The 18,411-nt window shown below is 48.3% G+C and overlaps 1 protein-coding gene across 1 annotated transcript in view; it reads left to right on the forward strand.

The window, feature by feature from the left end:
* The window catches only part of SYCP1 (synaptonemal complex protein 1), a 1,049,791-nt gene that overhangs the window by 914,309 nt on the left and 117,071 nt on the right, over positions 1-18,411 (forward strand). Inside the window, exon 23 of the mRNA XM_063955446.1 lies at positions 14,679-14,741. Within this exon, the coding sequence (XP_063811516.1) occupies positions 14,679-14,741 (63 nt within the window). The remainder of the gene's footprint in view (positions 1-14,678; positions 14,742-18,411) is intronic.

The following is an 18,411-nucleotide window of genomic DNA, read 5'->3' on the forward strand; positions in this document are numbered from 1 at the left end:
ATTCCAGTGTCGACTACGATGATGCAAAATTGCACCCAAGGGTGGCAAAAAGTATTCAGTGTATGATTATTGCAATAAAAGATGTTTTGCATATCACAGATGACCCCTCTGTCCCTGACACGAGGGTGCGCATGTATAAGGAAAAGAAACCTGAGGTAACCTTTCCCCATCTCATGAGCTTAACGAGTTATTTGAAAAAGCTTGGGAAACTCCAGATAAAAAACTGCAGGTTCCCAAAAGGGTTCTTATGGCGTATCCTTTCCCTGCACAGGACAGGGTACGTTGGGAATCCTCTCCCAGGGTGGACATGGCTTTAACGCGCCTGTCCAAAAAGGTGGCGCTACCGTCTCTGTACACGGCAGCCCTCAAGGATCCTGCTGATCGCAGACAGGAGACTACTTTAAAGTCTATTTATGCGCATACAGGTGCTTTGCTCAGACCGCCAATAGCATCGGCATGGGTATGTAGCACAGTTGCAGCATGGACAGATACCTTGTCGGCTGACCTTGATACCCTAGACAGGGATACCATTTTATTAACCTTAGCCCACATTAAAGACGCAGTCTTATATATGAGGGATGCGCAAAGAGCCGTTGGGCTGCTGGGTTCCAGAGCCAATGCCATGGCTATTTCTGCGAGACGAGCTCTATGGACCCGCCAATGGACGGGTGATGCAGACTCAAAGAAGCATATGGAGGTTTTACCTTACAAGGGTGAAGTGTTGTTTGGGGAGGGGCTTGCGGACCTGGTTGTCACAGCTACCGCGGGTAAATCTACCATTTTACCTTTTGTTCCCCAACAGCAAAAGAAAACTCCACAGTATCAGATGCTGTCCTTTCAGTCGCATAAGTCCAGAAGAGGTCGGGGCTCCTCCTTCCTAGCCAGTGTTATGCACACCAGTGCCTGCAGGAATGTACTGGTGTCTAAACTGTTATGCACACCAGTGCCTGCAGGAATGTACTGGTGTCTGAACTGTTATGCACACCAGTGCCTGCAGGAATGTACTGGTGTCTGAACAGATAGGGATGCAAAACAAATGAACTCACAGACAGACTGGGGAATATGACATAACGTACACAGAAGGTGATAGGGTAACAAAATAAACACAAAGTGAACAGAGAAGCCCAGAGGCCAAGAAACTGGGTGTCTCCCTAGTATTAAGAATGCTCAGATGGAAAAAGCAAGATGTTGTGTTTTAATACGTAGAGAACCCGAAATGCTGTTGCTAAGGACAACAGTAAAACCCTAAAGGGTTACCAACGGGTGTGGCAGTAAACTCCTTGGTCAGAGATGGAATGATAGACACAAGGAGAGTCTCCACAATCCTAATCCTCACTTGCAGTGCACAGGTTCAGCTTACTGCCACTAAACTGACACCTGAACACCTTGCACAGTGAGACAGGATTTAGGCAGGCAAGTCTGAGAATACAGCCGCAAACTTGCTAAGTTCACAGAGTAGCAAAAGAACCCCAGCAAGTTAAACGACTGACTCCAGTCTTACTGCTAGGTCTGGATTGGCAGAGTGTAGTACCAAATCCCAAGGCCTATATGCAGTAAGCAACAACAAATACAAAGCTACACAGTACTGGCTAACTTTCAGGAACTAACTAACCAACAAAGATTCAGCAGCATCTGCTTAACCTGAGAAGAGGCCTTATATAGCAGGTGCTGTCCACGCCCCACTCAGACCTCACAGACTGTGAGCACAAAAACCAGCACCGGATCCCCTGCCGTGCACAGAGCCTGTAACCACTGCACAGCAAAAGACCCGAACCGGAGTATCAGCTGCTCTCAGGTTACTCCGCTAGCACTTGTCTCCCGGTTGCCATGACGACGTGGCAGCACAGGGCAGGAGACCCTAACAGTACCCCCCCTCTGACGAGGGGTCAAAGAACCCCTACCACCGGGTTTATCGGGGAACTGCGAGAAGAAAGAGCGTATCAGTCTGGGGGCATGAAGATCACAACTGAGCACCCACGACCGCTCCTCCGGGCCATAACCCTTCCAGTGCACCAAAAATGACAGCCGACCCCGAACCATCTTGGAGTCAAGAATCCTTTCAACAACAAACTCCCTCTGGCCACGTATCAGAAGAGGGGAAGGTCTTCCACTGGAAGAAGGATTACTAATCGCCCGTTTTAAAAGGGAACAATGAAATGTTTTATTGATACCCAAAGAACGGGGCAGATCTAACTGAAATGCCACCGGATTGATAACCCTGGTGATCTTATAAGGGTCGATGAACCGGGGGCCTAACTTATGAGATGGCTGTCTCAACTTCAAATTCTTGGTAGACAACCAGACGAAGTCTCCTAATTTGAAGCTGCAGGGTCTTTTCCGCTTATCAAAACCCCTTTTGGTCACTAATGACACAGACACAAGGGCTTTCTTCACTTTCCTCCAAATACCTCTAAGGACCGAAACCACAGAGGAACCACCAGGCGTGGAGTCCAGGGGGTCAAAAGAATTGGCCTTAGGATGATGCCCATACACACAAAGGAAGGGAGAGATCCCTGTAGCAGAGTGAGCCGCGTTGTTATAGGCAAACTCCGCCATGGACAGATGAGCATCCCAGTCAGTCTGACACTTGGAGACATAACACCTGAGGAACTGCTCCAAGGACTGGTTCACCCTTTCAGTCTGCCCATTAGACTGCGGATGGTAGCCTGACGACAAGCTGACAGAAATCTGGAGATCGGAACAAAATGCCCTCCAGAATTTGGCCACAAACTGGGATCCGCGGTCAGAGACCACATCAAGTGGCAACCCGTGGAGACGCACAACATGCAGCATAAATAATTCAGACTGGCGTCTGGCCGATGGCAGCCCAACCAGTGGAACGAAGTGCGCCATCTTCGAAAACCTGTTAACGACAACCCAGATGGCTGTCATCCCCGAGGATTTGGGCAAGTTCACCACAAAATCCATTGAAATGTGGGTCCATGGCTTAGATGGGATAGAGAGTGGATGTAATGGGCCAACAGGAACCCCTCTAGGAGTCTTAGTTTGGGCACAGATGTCACATGCCCGAACCCACTGATCCACATCCTTAGCCACCGAGGGCCACCACACCGCCCTAGATAGCAACTCCCGAGTTCTGGCAATACCCGGGTGACCTGCCGACTTCTTGGCATGGAATTCCAGGAACACTCGCTGTCTTAACCTAGGAGGCACAAACAAAAGACCTACCGGAAGGTCTGAAGGAGCCTGCTCCTGTGCTCTAAGGACTAATGATAAGAGGTCCTGGGTAATGCCCACTTTAATACATGATGGGGACACAATGGGCAACGGCTCCTCGGTGGTCTCCTGGATTGGAGCAAAACTCCGCGAGAGCGCATCAGCCTTGATGTTTTTTGACCCAGGGCTATATGTTATCAAAAAATTAAAGCGAGCAAAAAACAAAGCCCATCGTGCCTGCCTGGCATTGAGACGCTTCGCTGACTCTAAATATGCCAGATTCTTATGGTCGGTGAGAATTGAGACCACAAACTTAGCCCCCTCAAGCCAGTGTCTCCACTCCTCGAGTGCATCCTTAATAGCCAACAATTCCCGGTTACCCACGTCATAATTCATCTCGGCAGGCGAAAATTTACGGGAAAAGTAAGCACAGGGATGAAGGCGATTATCAGACACTCCCATCTGAGAGAGCACTGCCCCAATACCCATCTCAGAGGCATCCACCTCCACCACAAAAGGACGCTCTGGATCTGGGTGTCGCAACACCTTGGCCGATACAAATGCCCTTTTGAGACGGGCAAAAGCCGCTTTAGCCTCACAAGACCAGTGAGCAACATCCGCCCCTTTCTTAGTGAGTGCCACCAAGGGCGCCACTATAGACGAAAATCCAGCGATAAATCGTCTATAAAAACTCGCAAAGCCCAGGAAACGCTGAAGCGCCTTCAAACTAGTGGGCTGCACCCAATCCAGGACTGCCTGTACCTTGGAACCCTCCATTTGGAAACCTTCTGGGGAGATAATATATCCTAGAAATGCGATTTGCTGAACTTCAAATTCGCACTTCTCCAGCTTCGCCCCAAGCCGGTGGTCTCTGAGTTTCTGGAGGACTAAGCGTACATGCTTCCGATGTTCCTCCAAGGAATGGGAGAAGATTAGGATGTCATCTAAGTATACAACTAAGAATCTATCCAAATATTCCCTGAGTACATCGTTCATGAAATCCTGGAAGACTGCCGGGGCATTACAGAGCCCAAAAGGCATCACCAAATATTCATAATGCCCTGAGTGGGTATTAAAGGCAGTCTTCCATTCATCCCCCTCTCTTATTAGGATTAGATTGTACGCCCCGCGTAGGTCAATCTTAGAAAAAATGGTGGCAGTACGAAGCTGGTCAAACAAGACCGAAATGAGAGGCAGTGGGTATGAGTTTTTAATCGTGATACGGTTCAATTCCCTGAAGTCGATGCAGGGTCGCAATGAACCGTCCTTTTTACCCACGAAGAAGAACCCCGACTTAACTGGAGACTGTGAAGGTCTGATAAATCCCTTAGCCAAGTTCTCCTGAATGTACTCTGCCATAGCCTGAGTCTCAGGACGTGACAGGGAGTACAACCTGCTCTTGGGAAGCTTAGCATTTGGCAACAAATCAATGGCACAGTCATAGGGGCGATGGGGAGGTAGTACCTCTGCAACTTTTTTGGAGAACACGTCCACAAAATCTGCATAACACCCTGGCAATCCTGGCAAACTTAGCTGCGAGAGCCTGACTGGAAGGCTCAAGCAACTCCTGAAACAATCAGTACCCCAACTAAGAATCTCCCCAGAGACCCAGTCAAATTGAGGATTGTGGGCCCTTAACCAGGGTAACCCCAACACCAATGGGGCAAAAGTACAGACAGTCACATAAAAGGACAATTTTTCAGAGTGTGTGGCTCCAATAAACAAAGAAATCTGGCTAGTGCAAGAGGTAATTTTACCTTGGGATAATGGTTCCCCGTTTAACCCACAAATCTCAATTTCCGATGCCAAGGGTACTAAGGGAACAGAGTGTTTCAGGGCGAATTGGCGGTCCATAAAAACCCCGTCGACCCCACTGTCCACAAAGGCCTCAGTCTTGACAGTTTGACCGAGGATCTTCAAGGTCACCGGAATGATAAAAGTCTTCTTGGGAAATTCTGACTTCTGGCCTGACAGGATATTTCCCATCACCCTCAGGCCCTGAAGTTTTCCGGCTTTTCTGGGCATGATACTACCACATGACCTTTATTCCCACAGTACAAACACAACCCCTGCTGTCTCCTCCGTGTCTTCTCACGCGAGGAGAGGCGGATAGCCCCAATCTGCATAGGCTCCTCGGAAAATTCCTCAGAGTGTGAGGTTCCCTTGGGAAAGAAGGAAACCTTGGTCTCCCTTTCAAGCCTACGCTCTCTCAGCCGTCTATCCACCCGGATGGATAACTGCATGAGCTGATCCAAGCTATCAGGCAAGGGATATTGTACCAGTTGGTCTTTTATCTGGTTAGAAAGACCTCTTCGGTACTGGTGTCTCAGGGCTGGGTCATTCCACTGGGTATCATGGGCCAACCTCCGAAACTCCGTACAGTAAACCTCAACTGGCCTTCGCCCTTGCTTAAGGATCGAAATCTGAGCCTCGGCTGAGGCCGTCTTGTCAGGGTCATCATACAACATGCCCAGTGCCGTAAAAAAAGCATCAACACTTTTAAGCGACGGACAGTCAGGCTGCAACCCATATGCCCAGACCTGTGGGTCTTCTTGTAGCAAGGAAATCACTATGCCCACCTGCTGAATCTCCGACCCAGAAGACTGAGGCCTAAGCCGGAAGTATAGCTTGCAGCTCTCCTTGAAACAAAAGAACTGCGAGCGATCTCCAGAAAAACGATCCGGGAGATTTACTTTCGGCTCCTTAACCCCTGAAGGTGCTGCTGCTGCGGGAGCTCCGCCAGCGGCCTGGGAGGTGTGCATTTTAATGGACAAATCATTAAATTGTCGAGTCAGGACCTGCACCTGATCGACCACCTGTTGCGACGTATTTTGAGGGGTATGCTCCATATTCCCACAAAATTTCAACAGGAGTATTAGGCTGCTGAATATGTTATGCACACCAGTGCCTGCAGGAATGTACTGGTGTCTGAACTGTTATTCCTCATATTGTCCATCTCCTCTGGGCACAGTTCTCTAACTGAGGTCTGGAAGAGGGGCATAGAGGGAGGAGCCAGTGCACTCCCATACTAAAAGTTCTTTATAGTGCCCATGTCTCCTGCGGAGCCCGTCTATACCCCATGGTCCTTACGGAGTCCCCAGCATCCTCTACTGACTAGGAGAAAAATATTTACCGGTAGGTTTAAAATCTTATTATACACTTTATGCCTGGTAGAGTCCCTCCTCATTCCTCCAACTCCTCATTCTCCTCAAAATGGTATTAATATGTACATTCACTTCTCAACCCTCCCTCATCAAACCCGCCAGCCACTATCAATGCGCAAGGTCTTGCTTCCTACTTCAAAGACAAGATTGGTAAAATCTGAGATAATATGGTATGCTCAATTCTATACCTGAACTCTCTGTCACTTTCTCTTCATTTGATCCCACAAATCAAGATGAAGTATCAGCACTCTTCTCATTCTCCCATTCTACTACAGCTCCTCTTCATCTTATACCCTCACAAATGAGTAAAGTTCTGTCTCCTGTGCCCACCCCAACCTTAACTAAAATCTGTAATCTCTCTCTCTATCTTTCCATCACTGTTCAAGCATGCAGTAATTACTCCCATTCTGAAAAAAACTAAATTTTGACTCAAGCTCTCTCTCAAACTACCGCCCTATCTCTCAGCTCCCATGCCCCTCCAATCTCCTTGAGAAAATTGCCTACACTCTTTCTTAACTCACACTACTTTTTGACTCACTTTAATCAGGCTTTCGTTCCCAACATTCCACAGAGACAGCACTAACTAAAGTAGTGAATGATCTAAGTCCAAAGGCCACTACTCACTTCTTATTCTTCTTGATCTCTCTACTTTTTTAACGCTGTTGACTACTCTCTTCTCATACAAATGACTGTGATGCATGTACACCTAAAATGCATGGTGTGTGCCGTAGCTCCTACAGCACATGCTGTGCATTAGGTGTGATGAGCACACACATTCTGCAGTGACAGGACAGAAGAGGAAAGAAATGCTGGAGCATAAAGGAACAGGAAGGAGTGAAGCACTGAGAGGGAGCAGAGCAGGCTGAGGTGGCCCGCAGATGCTGGCTCCATTAATTTACATTTTATCTATGATTTTACCTATAGATATTTCAGGAAAAATTACTACCAATATTTCTCTAACGTCCTAGTGGATGCTGGGGACTCCGAAAGGACCATGGGGAATAGCGGCTCCGCAGGAGACTGGGCACAAAGTAAAAGCTTTAGGACTAGCTGGTGTGCACTGGCTCCTCCCCCTATGACCCTCCTCCAAGCCTCAGTTAGATTTTGTGCCCGAACGAGAAGGGTGCAATCTAGGTGGCTCTCCTGAGCGGCTTAGAGTAAAAGTTTAAATAGGTTTTTTATTTTCAGTGAGACCTGCTGGCAACAGGCTCACTGCATCGAGGGACTTAGGGGAGAGAAACGAACTCACCTGCGTGCAGAGTGGATTGGGTTTCTTAGGCTACTGGACATTAGCTCCAGAGGGACGATCACAGGCCCAGCCATGGATGGGTCCCGGAGCCGCGCCGCCGGCCCCCTTACAGATGCTGAAGCAAGAAGAGGTCCATAAATCGGCGGCAGAAGACTTTCCTGTCTTCATAAGGTAGCGCACAGCACTGCAGCTGTGCGCCATTGCTCTCAGCACACTTCACACTCCGGTCACTGAGGGTGCAGGACGCTGGGGGGGGGGCGTCCTGGGAAGCAATGAATTTACCTTAGTTGGCGAAAAATACATCACATATAGCTCCTGGGCTATATGGATGTATTTAACCCCTGCCAGTTTTCCAGTAAAAAGCGGGAGAAGAGCCCGCCGTGAAGGGGGCGGGGCCTATCTCCTCAGCACACAGCGCCATTTTTCCCACACAGCTCCGCTGGTAGGAAGGCTCCCAGAATCTCCCCTGCATCCTGCAACTACAGAAACAGGGTAAAAAAGAGAGGGGGGCACTTATTTGGCAAAATAACAGATATAAGCAGCTATAAGGGATAGACACTTATTGTAAGGTTGTCCCTATACATATATAGCGCTCTGGTGTGTGCTGGCAAACTCTCCCTCTGTCTCCCCAAAGGGCTAAGTGGGTCCTGTCCTCTATCAGAGCATTCCCTGTGTGTGTGCTGGGTGTCGGTACGTGTGTGTCGACATGTATGAGGAGGAAAATGATGTGGAGGCGGAGCAGAGTGTCTGTAACAGTGATGTCACCCCCTAGGGGGTCGACACCTGAGTGGATGTACTGTTGAAAATTACGTGACAGTGTCAGCCCTATATAAAAAAACAGTGGTTGACATGAGACAGCCGGCTACTCAGCTTGTGCCTGTCCAGACGTCTCATAGGCCGTCAGGCAGATGGCAGATACAGACGCCGACACGGATACTGACTCCTGTGTCGACGGTGAAGAGACAACCGTGATTTCCAGTAGGGGCACACGTTACATGATTGAGACAATGGAAAATGTTTTATACATTTCTGATAATACGAGTACCACCAAAAAAGGGGTATTATGTTCGGTGAGGGAAAAACTACCTGTAGTTTTCCTGAATCTGAGAAATAAAATGTGTGATGATGCGTGGGTTTCCCCCCGATAACAATTAATAATTTCTTAAAAAGTATTGGCTGCATACCCTTTCCCGCCAGAGGTTAGGATGCATTGGGAAACACCCCCTAGGGGGGATAAGGCGCTCACACGCTTGTAAGAACAAGGGCTCTACCCTCTCATGAGATGGCCGCCCTTAAGGATCCTGCTGATAGAAAGCAGGAGGGTATCCAAAAAAAGGTATTTACACACATACTGGTGTTATACTGCGACCAGCTATCGCCTCAGCCTGGAGGTGCAGTGCTGGGTTGGCATGGTCGGATTCCCTGACTGGAAATATTGATATCCTAGATAAGGATAGTATATTATTGCCTATAGAGCATTTAAAAGATGCATTTCTATATATGCATGATGCACAGCGGAATAATTGCCGACTGGCATCAAGTATAAGTGCGTTGTCCAATTCTACCAGTAAAATGGTCAGGTGATGCGGATTCCAAACGTCATTTGGAAGTATTGCCTTTGAAAGGGGACATTTGGGGTCGGTCTTTTAGACCTGGTGGCCACGGCAACAGCTGGGAAATCCACGTTTGTACCCCAGGTCGCCTCTCAAAATAAGACGCCGTATTATCAGGCGCAGTCCTTTGTTGGCAAGCGGACAAAAGGTTCCTCTTTTCTGCTCGTGACAGAGGGAGAGGAAAAAGGCTGCAGAGATCAGCCAGTTCCCAGGAACAGAAACCCTTTCCAGCCTCTGCCAAGCCCTCAGTATGACGCTAGGGCTTTACAAGCTCAGGCACGGTGGGGGCCCGTTCTCAATGAATTTCAGTGCGCAGTGGGCTCACTCGCAAGTAGACCCCTGGATCCTTCAGGTAATATCTCAGGGGTACATATTGGAATTCGAGACGTCTCCCCCTCGCCGTTTCCAAAAGTCGACTTTACCGACGTCTCCCTCGGACAGGGAGGCAGTTTTGGAAGCCATTCACAAGCTGTATTCCCAGCAGGTGATAATCAAGGTACCCCTCCTGCAACAGGGAACGGGGTATTATTCCACACTATTGTGGTACCGAAGCCAGACGGCTCGGTGAGACCGATTCTAAAATCTAAAATCTTTGAACACTTACATACAGAGGTTCAAATTCAAGATTGAGTCACTCAGAGCAGTGATTGCGAACCTGGAAGAAGGGGACTACATGATGTCTCGGGACATCAAGGATGCTTACCTTCATGTAAAAATTTACCCTTCTCACCAAGGGTACCTCAGGTTTATGGTACAGAACTGTCACTATCAGTTCAGACGCTGCCGTAGGGATGGTCCACGGCACCCCGGGTCTTTACCAAGGTAATGGCCGAAATGATGATGTTCCTTCGAAGGAAGGGAATTTTAGTTATCCCTTACTTGGACGATTCCCTGATAAGGGTAAGATCCAGGGAACAGTTGGAGGTCGGTGTAGCACTATCTCAGATAGTGTTGCGGCAGCACAATTGGATTCTCAATATTCCAAAATCGCAGCTGGTTCCGTCGACGTGTCTTCTGTTCCTAGGGATGATCCTGGACACAGTCCAGAAAAAGGCGTTTCTCCCGGAGGAGAAAGCCAGGGAGTTATCCGAGCTAGTCAGGAACCTCCTCAAACCGAGCCAAGTCTCAGTGCATCAATGCACAAGGGTTCTGGGTAAAATGGGGGCTTCCTACGAAGCAATCCCATTTGGCAGATTCCACGCAAGAACTTTCCAGTGGGACCTGCTGGACAAATGGTCCGGGTCGCATCTTCAGATGCATCAGCGGATAACCCTGTCACCAAGGACAAGGGTGTCCCTCCTGTGGTGGTTGCAGAGTGCTCATCTTCTAGAGGGCCGCAGATTCGGCATTCAGGACTGGGTCCTGGTAACCACGGATGCCAGCCTGCGAGGCTGGGGAGCAGTCACACAGGGAAGGAATATCCAGGACTTATGGTCAAGCCTGGAGACATCACTTCACATAAATATCCTGAAGCTAAGGGACATTTACAATGCTCTAAGCTTAGCAAGACCTTTGCTTCAAGGACAGCCGGTGTTGATCCAGTCGGACAACATCACGGCAGTCACCCACGTAAACAGACAGGGTGGCACAAGAAGCAGAAGGGCAATGACAGAAGCTGCAAGGATTCTTCGCTGGGCGGAAAATCATGGGATAGCACTGTCAGCAGTATTCATTCCGGGAGTGGACAACTGGGAAGCAGACTTCCTCAGCACGACCTCCACCCGGGGTGAGTGGGGACTTCACCCAGAAGTCTTCCACAGGATTATAAACCGTTGGGAAAAACTCGACAGGTATTGCGCCAGGTCCAGGGACCCTCAGGCAATAGCTGTAGTCGCTCTGGTAACACCGTGGGTGTACCAGTCAGGGTATGTGTTTCCTCCTCTGCCTCTCATACCCAAGGTACTGAGATTGATAAGATGGTGAGGAGTAAGCACTATATTCGTGGCTCCGGATTGGCCAAGAAGGACTTGGTAACCGGAACTTCAAGAGATGCTCACGGAGGATCCGTGGCCTCTACCTCTAAGAAGGGACCTGCTCCAGCAAGGACCCTGTCTGTTCCAAGACTTACCGCGGCTGCGTTTGACGGCATGGCGGTTGAACGCCGGATCCTGAAGGAAAAAGGGCATTCCGGATGAAGTCATCCCTATCCTGATCAAAGCCAGGAAGGATGTAACCGCAAAAACATTATCACCGCAATTGGCGAAAATATGTTGCGTGGTGCGAGGCCAGCAAGGCCCGACGGTGGAAATTCGACTGGGTCGATTCCTACATTTCCTGCAAACAGGAGTGTCTATGGGCCTGAAATTGGGGTCCATTAAGGTTCAAATTTCGGCCCTGTCAATTTTCTTCCAAAAAGAACTAGCTTCAGTCCCTGAAGTTCAGACGTTTGTAAAAGGGGTACTGCATATACAGCCTCCTTTTGTGCCTCCAGTGGCACTTGGGATCTCAATGTAGTTTTTTTTTTGGATTCCAAAAGTCACATTGGTTTGAACCACTTAAATCTGTGGAGTTAAAATATCTCACATGGAAAGTGGTCATGCTGTTGGCCCTGGCCTGGGCCAGGCGCGTGTCAGAATTGGCGGCTTTATCCTGTAAAAGCCCTTATCTGATTTTCCATTCGGACAGGGCGGAATTGAGGACTCGTCCTCAATTTCTCCCTAAGGTGTTTTCAGCATTTCACTTAAACCAACCTATTGTGGTGCCTGCGGCTACTAGGGACTTGGAGGATTCCAAGTTGCTGGACGTAGTCAGGGCCCTGAAAATATATGTTTCCAGGACGGCTGGAGTCAGAAAATCTGACTCGCTGTTTATCCTGTATGCACCCAACAAGCTGGGTGCTCCTGCTTCTAAGCAGACGATTGCTCGTTGGATTTGCAGTACAATTCAGCTTGCACAATCTGTGGCAGGCCTGCCACAGCCAAAATCTGTAAAAGCCCATTCCACACGGAAAGTGGGCTCATCTTGGGCGGCTGCCCGAGGGGTCTCGGCTTTACAACTTTGCCGAGCAGCTACTTGGTCAGGGGCAAACACGTTTGCTAAATTCTACAAATTTGATACCCTGGCTGAGGAGGACCTGGAGTTCTCTCATTCGGTGCTGCAGAGTCATCTGCACTCTCCCGCCCGTTTGGGAGCTTTGGTATAATCCCCATGGTCCTTTCGGAGTCCCCAGCATCCACTAGGACGTTAGAGAAAATAAGAATTTACTTACCGATAATTCTATTTCTCATAGTCCGTAGTGGATGCTGGGCGCCCATCCCAAGTGCGGATTGTCTGCATTACTTGTACATAGTTATTGTTACAAAAATCGGGTTATTGTTGTTGTGAGCCATCTTTTCAGAGGCTCCTTCTGTTATCATGCTGTTAACTGGGTTCAGATCACAAGTTGTACGGTGTGATTGGTGTGGCTGGTAATGAGTCTTACCCGGGATTCAAAATCCTTCCTTATTGTGTACGCTCGTCCGGGCACAGTATCCTAACTGAGGCTTGGAGGAGGGTCATAGGGGGAGGAGCCAGTGCACACCAGCTAGTCCTAAAGCTTTTACTTTGTGCCCAGTCTCCTGCGGAGCCGCTATTCCCCATGGTCCTTTCGGAGTCCCCAGCATCCACTACGGACTATGAGAAATACAATTATCGGTAAGTAAATTCTTATTTTTTCTGCTCAGCATAAATTAATATTTTTATTAGCAGTTATGTGACCATACATTTGTACAATGACAGTTTGTTTTGAGAAGTAGAAGAAAAGAAAATAGAAACTTGCATGTGTACATATAATGCAGGTACGAGGGTAGTGTAATGATAAGTGCAGAAGCCTGCAGGGAGTGGTAGAAGAGTGCGGAAATTACTGTGAGCGATAACAGCAGCGGGCATTGCGGGCAGTTACCTGACACTCTGTTACCTAACACCCCATGCCACCCCTCCCCCGACCCGTAATTTTGCTTCACCGCTCCCCTTTAAACTGTCGCAGTCATCATCTGTTTCTTCCACCAGTGACTCGCTCTTCGCACTATACTCAAGCTCGGCCTTTCCGCCTTGTTTTCCAGCAGCCGGCTTGTGGATCACTTGTGCAATGGGCAGCAGCAGCAGATGTGACAGCAACGCATATAAAGGTGATCACGGGTGGATGCGTACCACCCTACCTACGGCTCTGACTGTATACATAGCACTCAGCCATTCATCCTGACCAGTCTTTGTAACTGAGGACAGGGTGGGGGTACAGTTACTGTCAGGTGCACTACTGCTGTGCTGCACATGCTGCTCCTCCCTCACTGTAGTAACTGCTGCTGTCCCACTCCAATTTGGGGGGCTTAACTCTGCTGCTGGTGGCTGAACTGTCCGACCTGCCTGGCTGCTGGATCTGTCCGTCCTGGGCAGGCTTTCTCAGTCTCAAGTCCTTCTCCATGCCCTGCTAAAAACGTGGGAGTAGAATTGAGCTGAGGCTGGGAGAGATGTCACGACGCTGCGGACAAGGAGGGGAAAGCCGGAAGGAAGCGGATCATGTGGGCGAGCAGCTGCAGTGCTGCCGAGATATCTGTAATGTATGTAATGGTGCGAGAAGGTGCACCCCAGCACAGGAAGCACTGCAGTTAGTGGTGGGAGAGCTGCTGGACTGTGGCATAAAAGGAGTGGACGATAGTGTGGTGCGGCCCTGCGGGTGCTACCAGTGGTTCTCCGACATAACAGTACATGTTTTGTGTGCCAGCATCACCCTAGTTACAGTACTACTCCTCTTGAATGGCAACATGGTTTGTTCTAGACACAAAGTTACTTGCTTTTGTAGCTTTACATAGAAACATGATTCAGACCCAAAATCAATGAGAGATTCTTTAGGTATCAGTGGTACATTTGCAATTATTAACATAAATAATTTGCTGCCGCTAGTGATCATCATCATCATCATCATTGTGTATTTGAACTACCAACAGGCACCAGCAAATTATATGGCTTCAAAAGTAGTATACTGTACATATCTGTGTGTCAATCTGCATTTGTTAGCAGGGAAGGGAACAAGCCCTTACTCTACTTACCTGTATTAGAGTGCCTCTTCCTACCCCTGACCTGCATTTCCATATCCAAGCGTGCACAAGTGGCAGAATCTAGCAAATCTATGCATATGGACAGGTCTCTGGGCATGCACAGACTGAATTTGCATAAAATTCACTGCACTAACTGATGTATTTCTCAGTCTGCATTAGCCCCAATGGGTGTCAATGTAAAAAAAAATCCTAAAAATCTGTAGAGAAAATATTAATAATTCAGGGGTCTATTTTCTAAGCCTTGGGTGGAGATAAAGTGGATGGAGATAAAGTACTGTCACAGGCTGGGTTTGAAAAATGGCAGTTAGGATCTGATTGGCAGATACTTTATCTCCGTCCACTTTATCTCCATCCAAGGCTTAGTAAATAGACCACTCAATTTTAAAAAAGCACAATTAGAGTACTGGTTGTTTTAACATAATTAATGTTTTCTTCTTGTTAGAAAAGAAACACTGAAAGTGAAATTTCCAAAAAAGAAAAAAAGCTAAAAGCATTGGAAAACCAGGTACTATATTGCAGTGAATAATACACTGTTATAAGTATTTTAGGCTGAAAATGTATGACTTCTAATATCTTTGTTGGTTATGAACATGCTCTAGCATCTTTTGTAGATGCCAGGTAACCGCTGTGCAGCATATACCCAATATCAGCGATTTAAAATAATTATGGTCAGTAGCAAGCAGACTTCTGATTTTGGGCATACAGTATGTTACAGTTTTACAGTAGGTCCAAGTGTATGCGAAACACTTCATTGATATTAGAGACAAGACAATGGGGGTAATTCCAAGTTGATCGCAGCAGGAATATTTTTAGCAGTTGGGCAAAACCATGTGCACTGCAGGGGGGGCAGATATAACATGTGCAGAGAGAGATAGATTTGGGTGTGGTGTATTCAAACTGAAATCTAAATTGCAGTGTAAAAATAAAGCAGCCAGTATTTACCCTGCACAGAAACAAAATAACCCACCCAAATCTAACTCTCTCTGCACATGTTATATCTGCACCCCCTGCAGTGCACTTGGTTTTGCCCAATTGCTAACAAACTTGCTGCTGCGATCAACTCAGAATTACCCCCAATGAGCAGTACCTTTTAAGATGCTGTATTTATTTACAGATATTTTGTTTTTATGTACAAAATAAACCCTTTTTGATCTGTTTTACACATTTTGCCAAATGTAAAAAATACATAAAAAAAAAGAGTTTAATGCTTCCTTTTAAGGTTTTGCATGATTTGGAAAAGTCCAGTGAGAATTCCTTTAGTTAGAATTTAATGAAGATATTCAAATAGAATGACAAAAGTGGAGCACACTGTTTCCCCATACCATGCACTATATGGGGACATTGCGATTGTGCTATTTATAAAGCTCCTTCCTTTTTGTTATTGCTGCACATGCCTGATGGCGAGGATACATCCAGGATGTAAATTGATAGCAATAGTTACCACTTTAGTATAGACATTTTTGTTGTCATAGCCTCTTATCAGTTTTTGTCCCAGTAACAGTGTGTTGTTAAATTGCTCAATTACTTAATCTGTTATTGCTGCAAATGGCATTGATTAAAGATCATTCATAATTAGAGATGAGCGGGTTCGGATTTACTCAGTGCTTTACGCCAGAATTATCGGCATTTCTCATTTTCTGGATTTTTCTTATTGGCTAACCAAAACACGTCCGATAGCCAATATGGAGATTTGGGTAAATCCGAACCCGTTCATCTCTATTCATAATAAGTTAAAATGTGATGGATCGGGGGCGTGGCATGGCAGGCAAGCAGGGAGGACGTGTCTGTGGGGAGCTCCCTCACTCAGCCTCCTAAAGTGTTTCTATTCGCCTTATTACAGCGCCTATTTAGCTCTCCCTACATCCCGCCCCTATCCCCCCTGTACCTGGTGTGTGAGGTCCCGGAGCCGGAGGGGGCCTCCTGCCTCCTTGCGGGTTGGGGCCTGCACACCCACCAGAAGCCGGGGGCTCAGTGTTTACTACGGCCGGTGCCAGGAGTTCCCCGCTGTGGGAATCACTTCTATATCTCCTCCGCCCGGCCTCCTGCTGTGTCCGGCTCCCTCCACCTCTACGCTGCACTGATTGCCCCCTCTATGTGCGCCTGGTGGAGCGGAAAAGAGAGCTCCGTTTACTACGTCCAGTCCAGAGGCCTATTTCCACCCGCCGAGCCGGGACATATAGTGACGGCGGCAGCCGCCCCGCGCTCCCGAAAGCCCGCATTCAGACCGGACGCCTCCGTAGCTGGCTGGGAGGTGCTCCCTCCTGCAACACAATCCAGGCGCCTCCCGTTCCTCTACCCCTGACACCCGATCGACTTTACCTGTGAGGCGCTGGGCCCTGGAAGCTCTGTCCTCTCCTGACGCTGGCGGCCATTTTGGAAAAGGGCACTACGGAGCTCCTGCCTCTCCCACTGGCTGGCGATCATGGAGAGGTGACCTGGCCTCCAGCTGGTCCGTGGCTGGGACCCTCCATCTTGCTGGCGCTGTCTCCTGCCGCTTGGGAGTACTGGGGGTGAAGCTGTGGGGTTAGAGAGAGGAGATCTCCATCCCCCACCGTATATTTCCCTATCCTGGCTTTAACTGAACCCCTCCTATAAATTTACCACCGTTGGGGACCGGTCCGCACTGCGCCACGGCGCTGCCTATCAGTGAGGATCCCCCCTTAGAGCCTCTGCTGCTACTACTGTTTTTTTTTTTTTTTTGCTTTGCCTTGGCTGCCTTGCTTCATATATGATAATTGCAGCTGGAGCTACATCTACTGGTGGCTTTATTGTTTGATACAAGCTGCCTGAGAGAGCCGACTTTCCCAGTCATGTCATCCGCAGAATCCTGCCCTGAGTCCGGGGACCTCCTATGTCATAATTGTCTATTCAAGCTGTTCTACACGTACGTTCCACCATACCCAGAAGTAACAAAAAGCAACATGGAACGGATTTGAGCCAGAGCATGAAAAAATTTGCTTACTCAAATGCTAAATCTCCAGGACAGGGGGCTCCCTCGCTGCCTGATATATAGGATTCAGAGGACTCAGATCATTCCCCACTGACCCGGAAAGATCTGCAAAGGCTTTTCCGTGAAATTCAGGAGACGAGGAAATCAGTACAGGCGGTGCAGGCGGAGGTGCATACGGCCATAGCCTCTCTTAAGGCTGACGTTACCGATCTTGGAGACAGAACGGACCACTTAGAGTCTAAAATGGATGAGGTGGTTACCTTCCACCAGGGCGTGGGGGATGAAATTCAAGGTCTGAAGCAGGAAATGCAACTAATCCTAGAACGCCAAGAAGACCAGGATAATAGGGCGTGACGAAATAATCTGCGTATCCGAGGTGTCCCTGAGGCCGTTGATATGACGTCCCTACACGATTACCTTAAGAAACTGTTTGTGCACCTGTCGCCCTCAACTCCAGTAGATCAACTCTTGTTGGATATGGCCCATAGGGCACTCCGCCCTCGCTGTCAGGATTCAACTCAGCCCAGAGATGTTATTCTGCGATGCCATTACTATTCGGCTAAAGAGTACCTGCTCAGGGAGGCTAGGAAGCTCTCCAAGCTGGAGTTCCTGGGACATTCTCTCCAAATATTCCAAGATATTGCACCTAGCACCCTGCTTAAAAAGAAAGAATTCTGACCCATTACCTCGGCTCTCCGGGACAATGGCATTCGCTATAGATGGGGTTTCCCCTTTTGCATTCTGGTATGGCATCACAGCCGCCTCCACTCGGCCAGGGATCTAGCCGAAGCTAAAGGACTCTTACGTGACCTGGGTCTTTCCCCGCCTCCGGCCTTGTCTGTGTCTCCACGGCGGACGTGCAAAGCATCTTCCATAGAGTCGACTGCCATTCCGAGACGGTCTCTGAATCAAGACTGGTCGCGAGTACCCTCTGCACGGAAGTCTGCCTCTGCTGGACCCCCACCTGATGCCTTACGTGTTTAATTATTATTTAATTTCTATAATGTGTTACTTCACCGCATGTTTATTTTGTAGAGATGTACTTTCTCTCTTTTTCCGTTCCACTACTGGCCCGACTTCCCTTATATCTGGCGTATACTCCTAGCCGCTTTGCTTCTATTACCGTAGCTGTGTATGCAGGGAGGCTATAGGGCTGAGGCTCCCCTTCTGGGAAATGTATCCTTCAGTACTGGAACTGACACCTTTTGTTTTATTTGCCGTTTGC

This window comes from Pseudophryne corroboree, chromosome 2, assembly GCF_028390025.1.
Source record: "Pseudophryne corroboree isolate aPseCor3 chromosome 2, aPseCor3.hap2, whole genome shotgun sequence".
NCBI lineage: Eukaryota > Metazoa > Chordata > Amphibia > Anura > Myobatrachidae > Pseudophryne > Pseudophryne corroboree.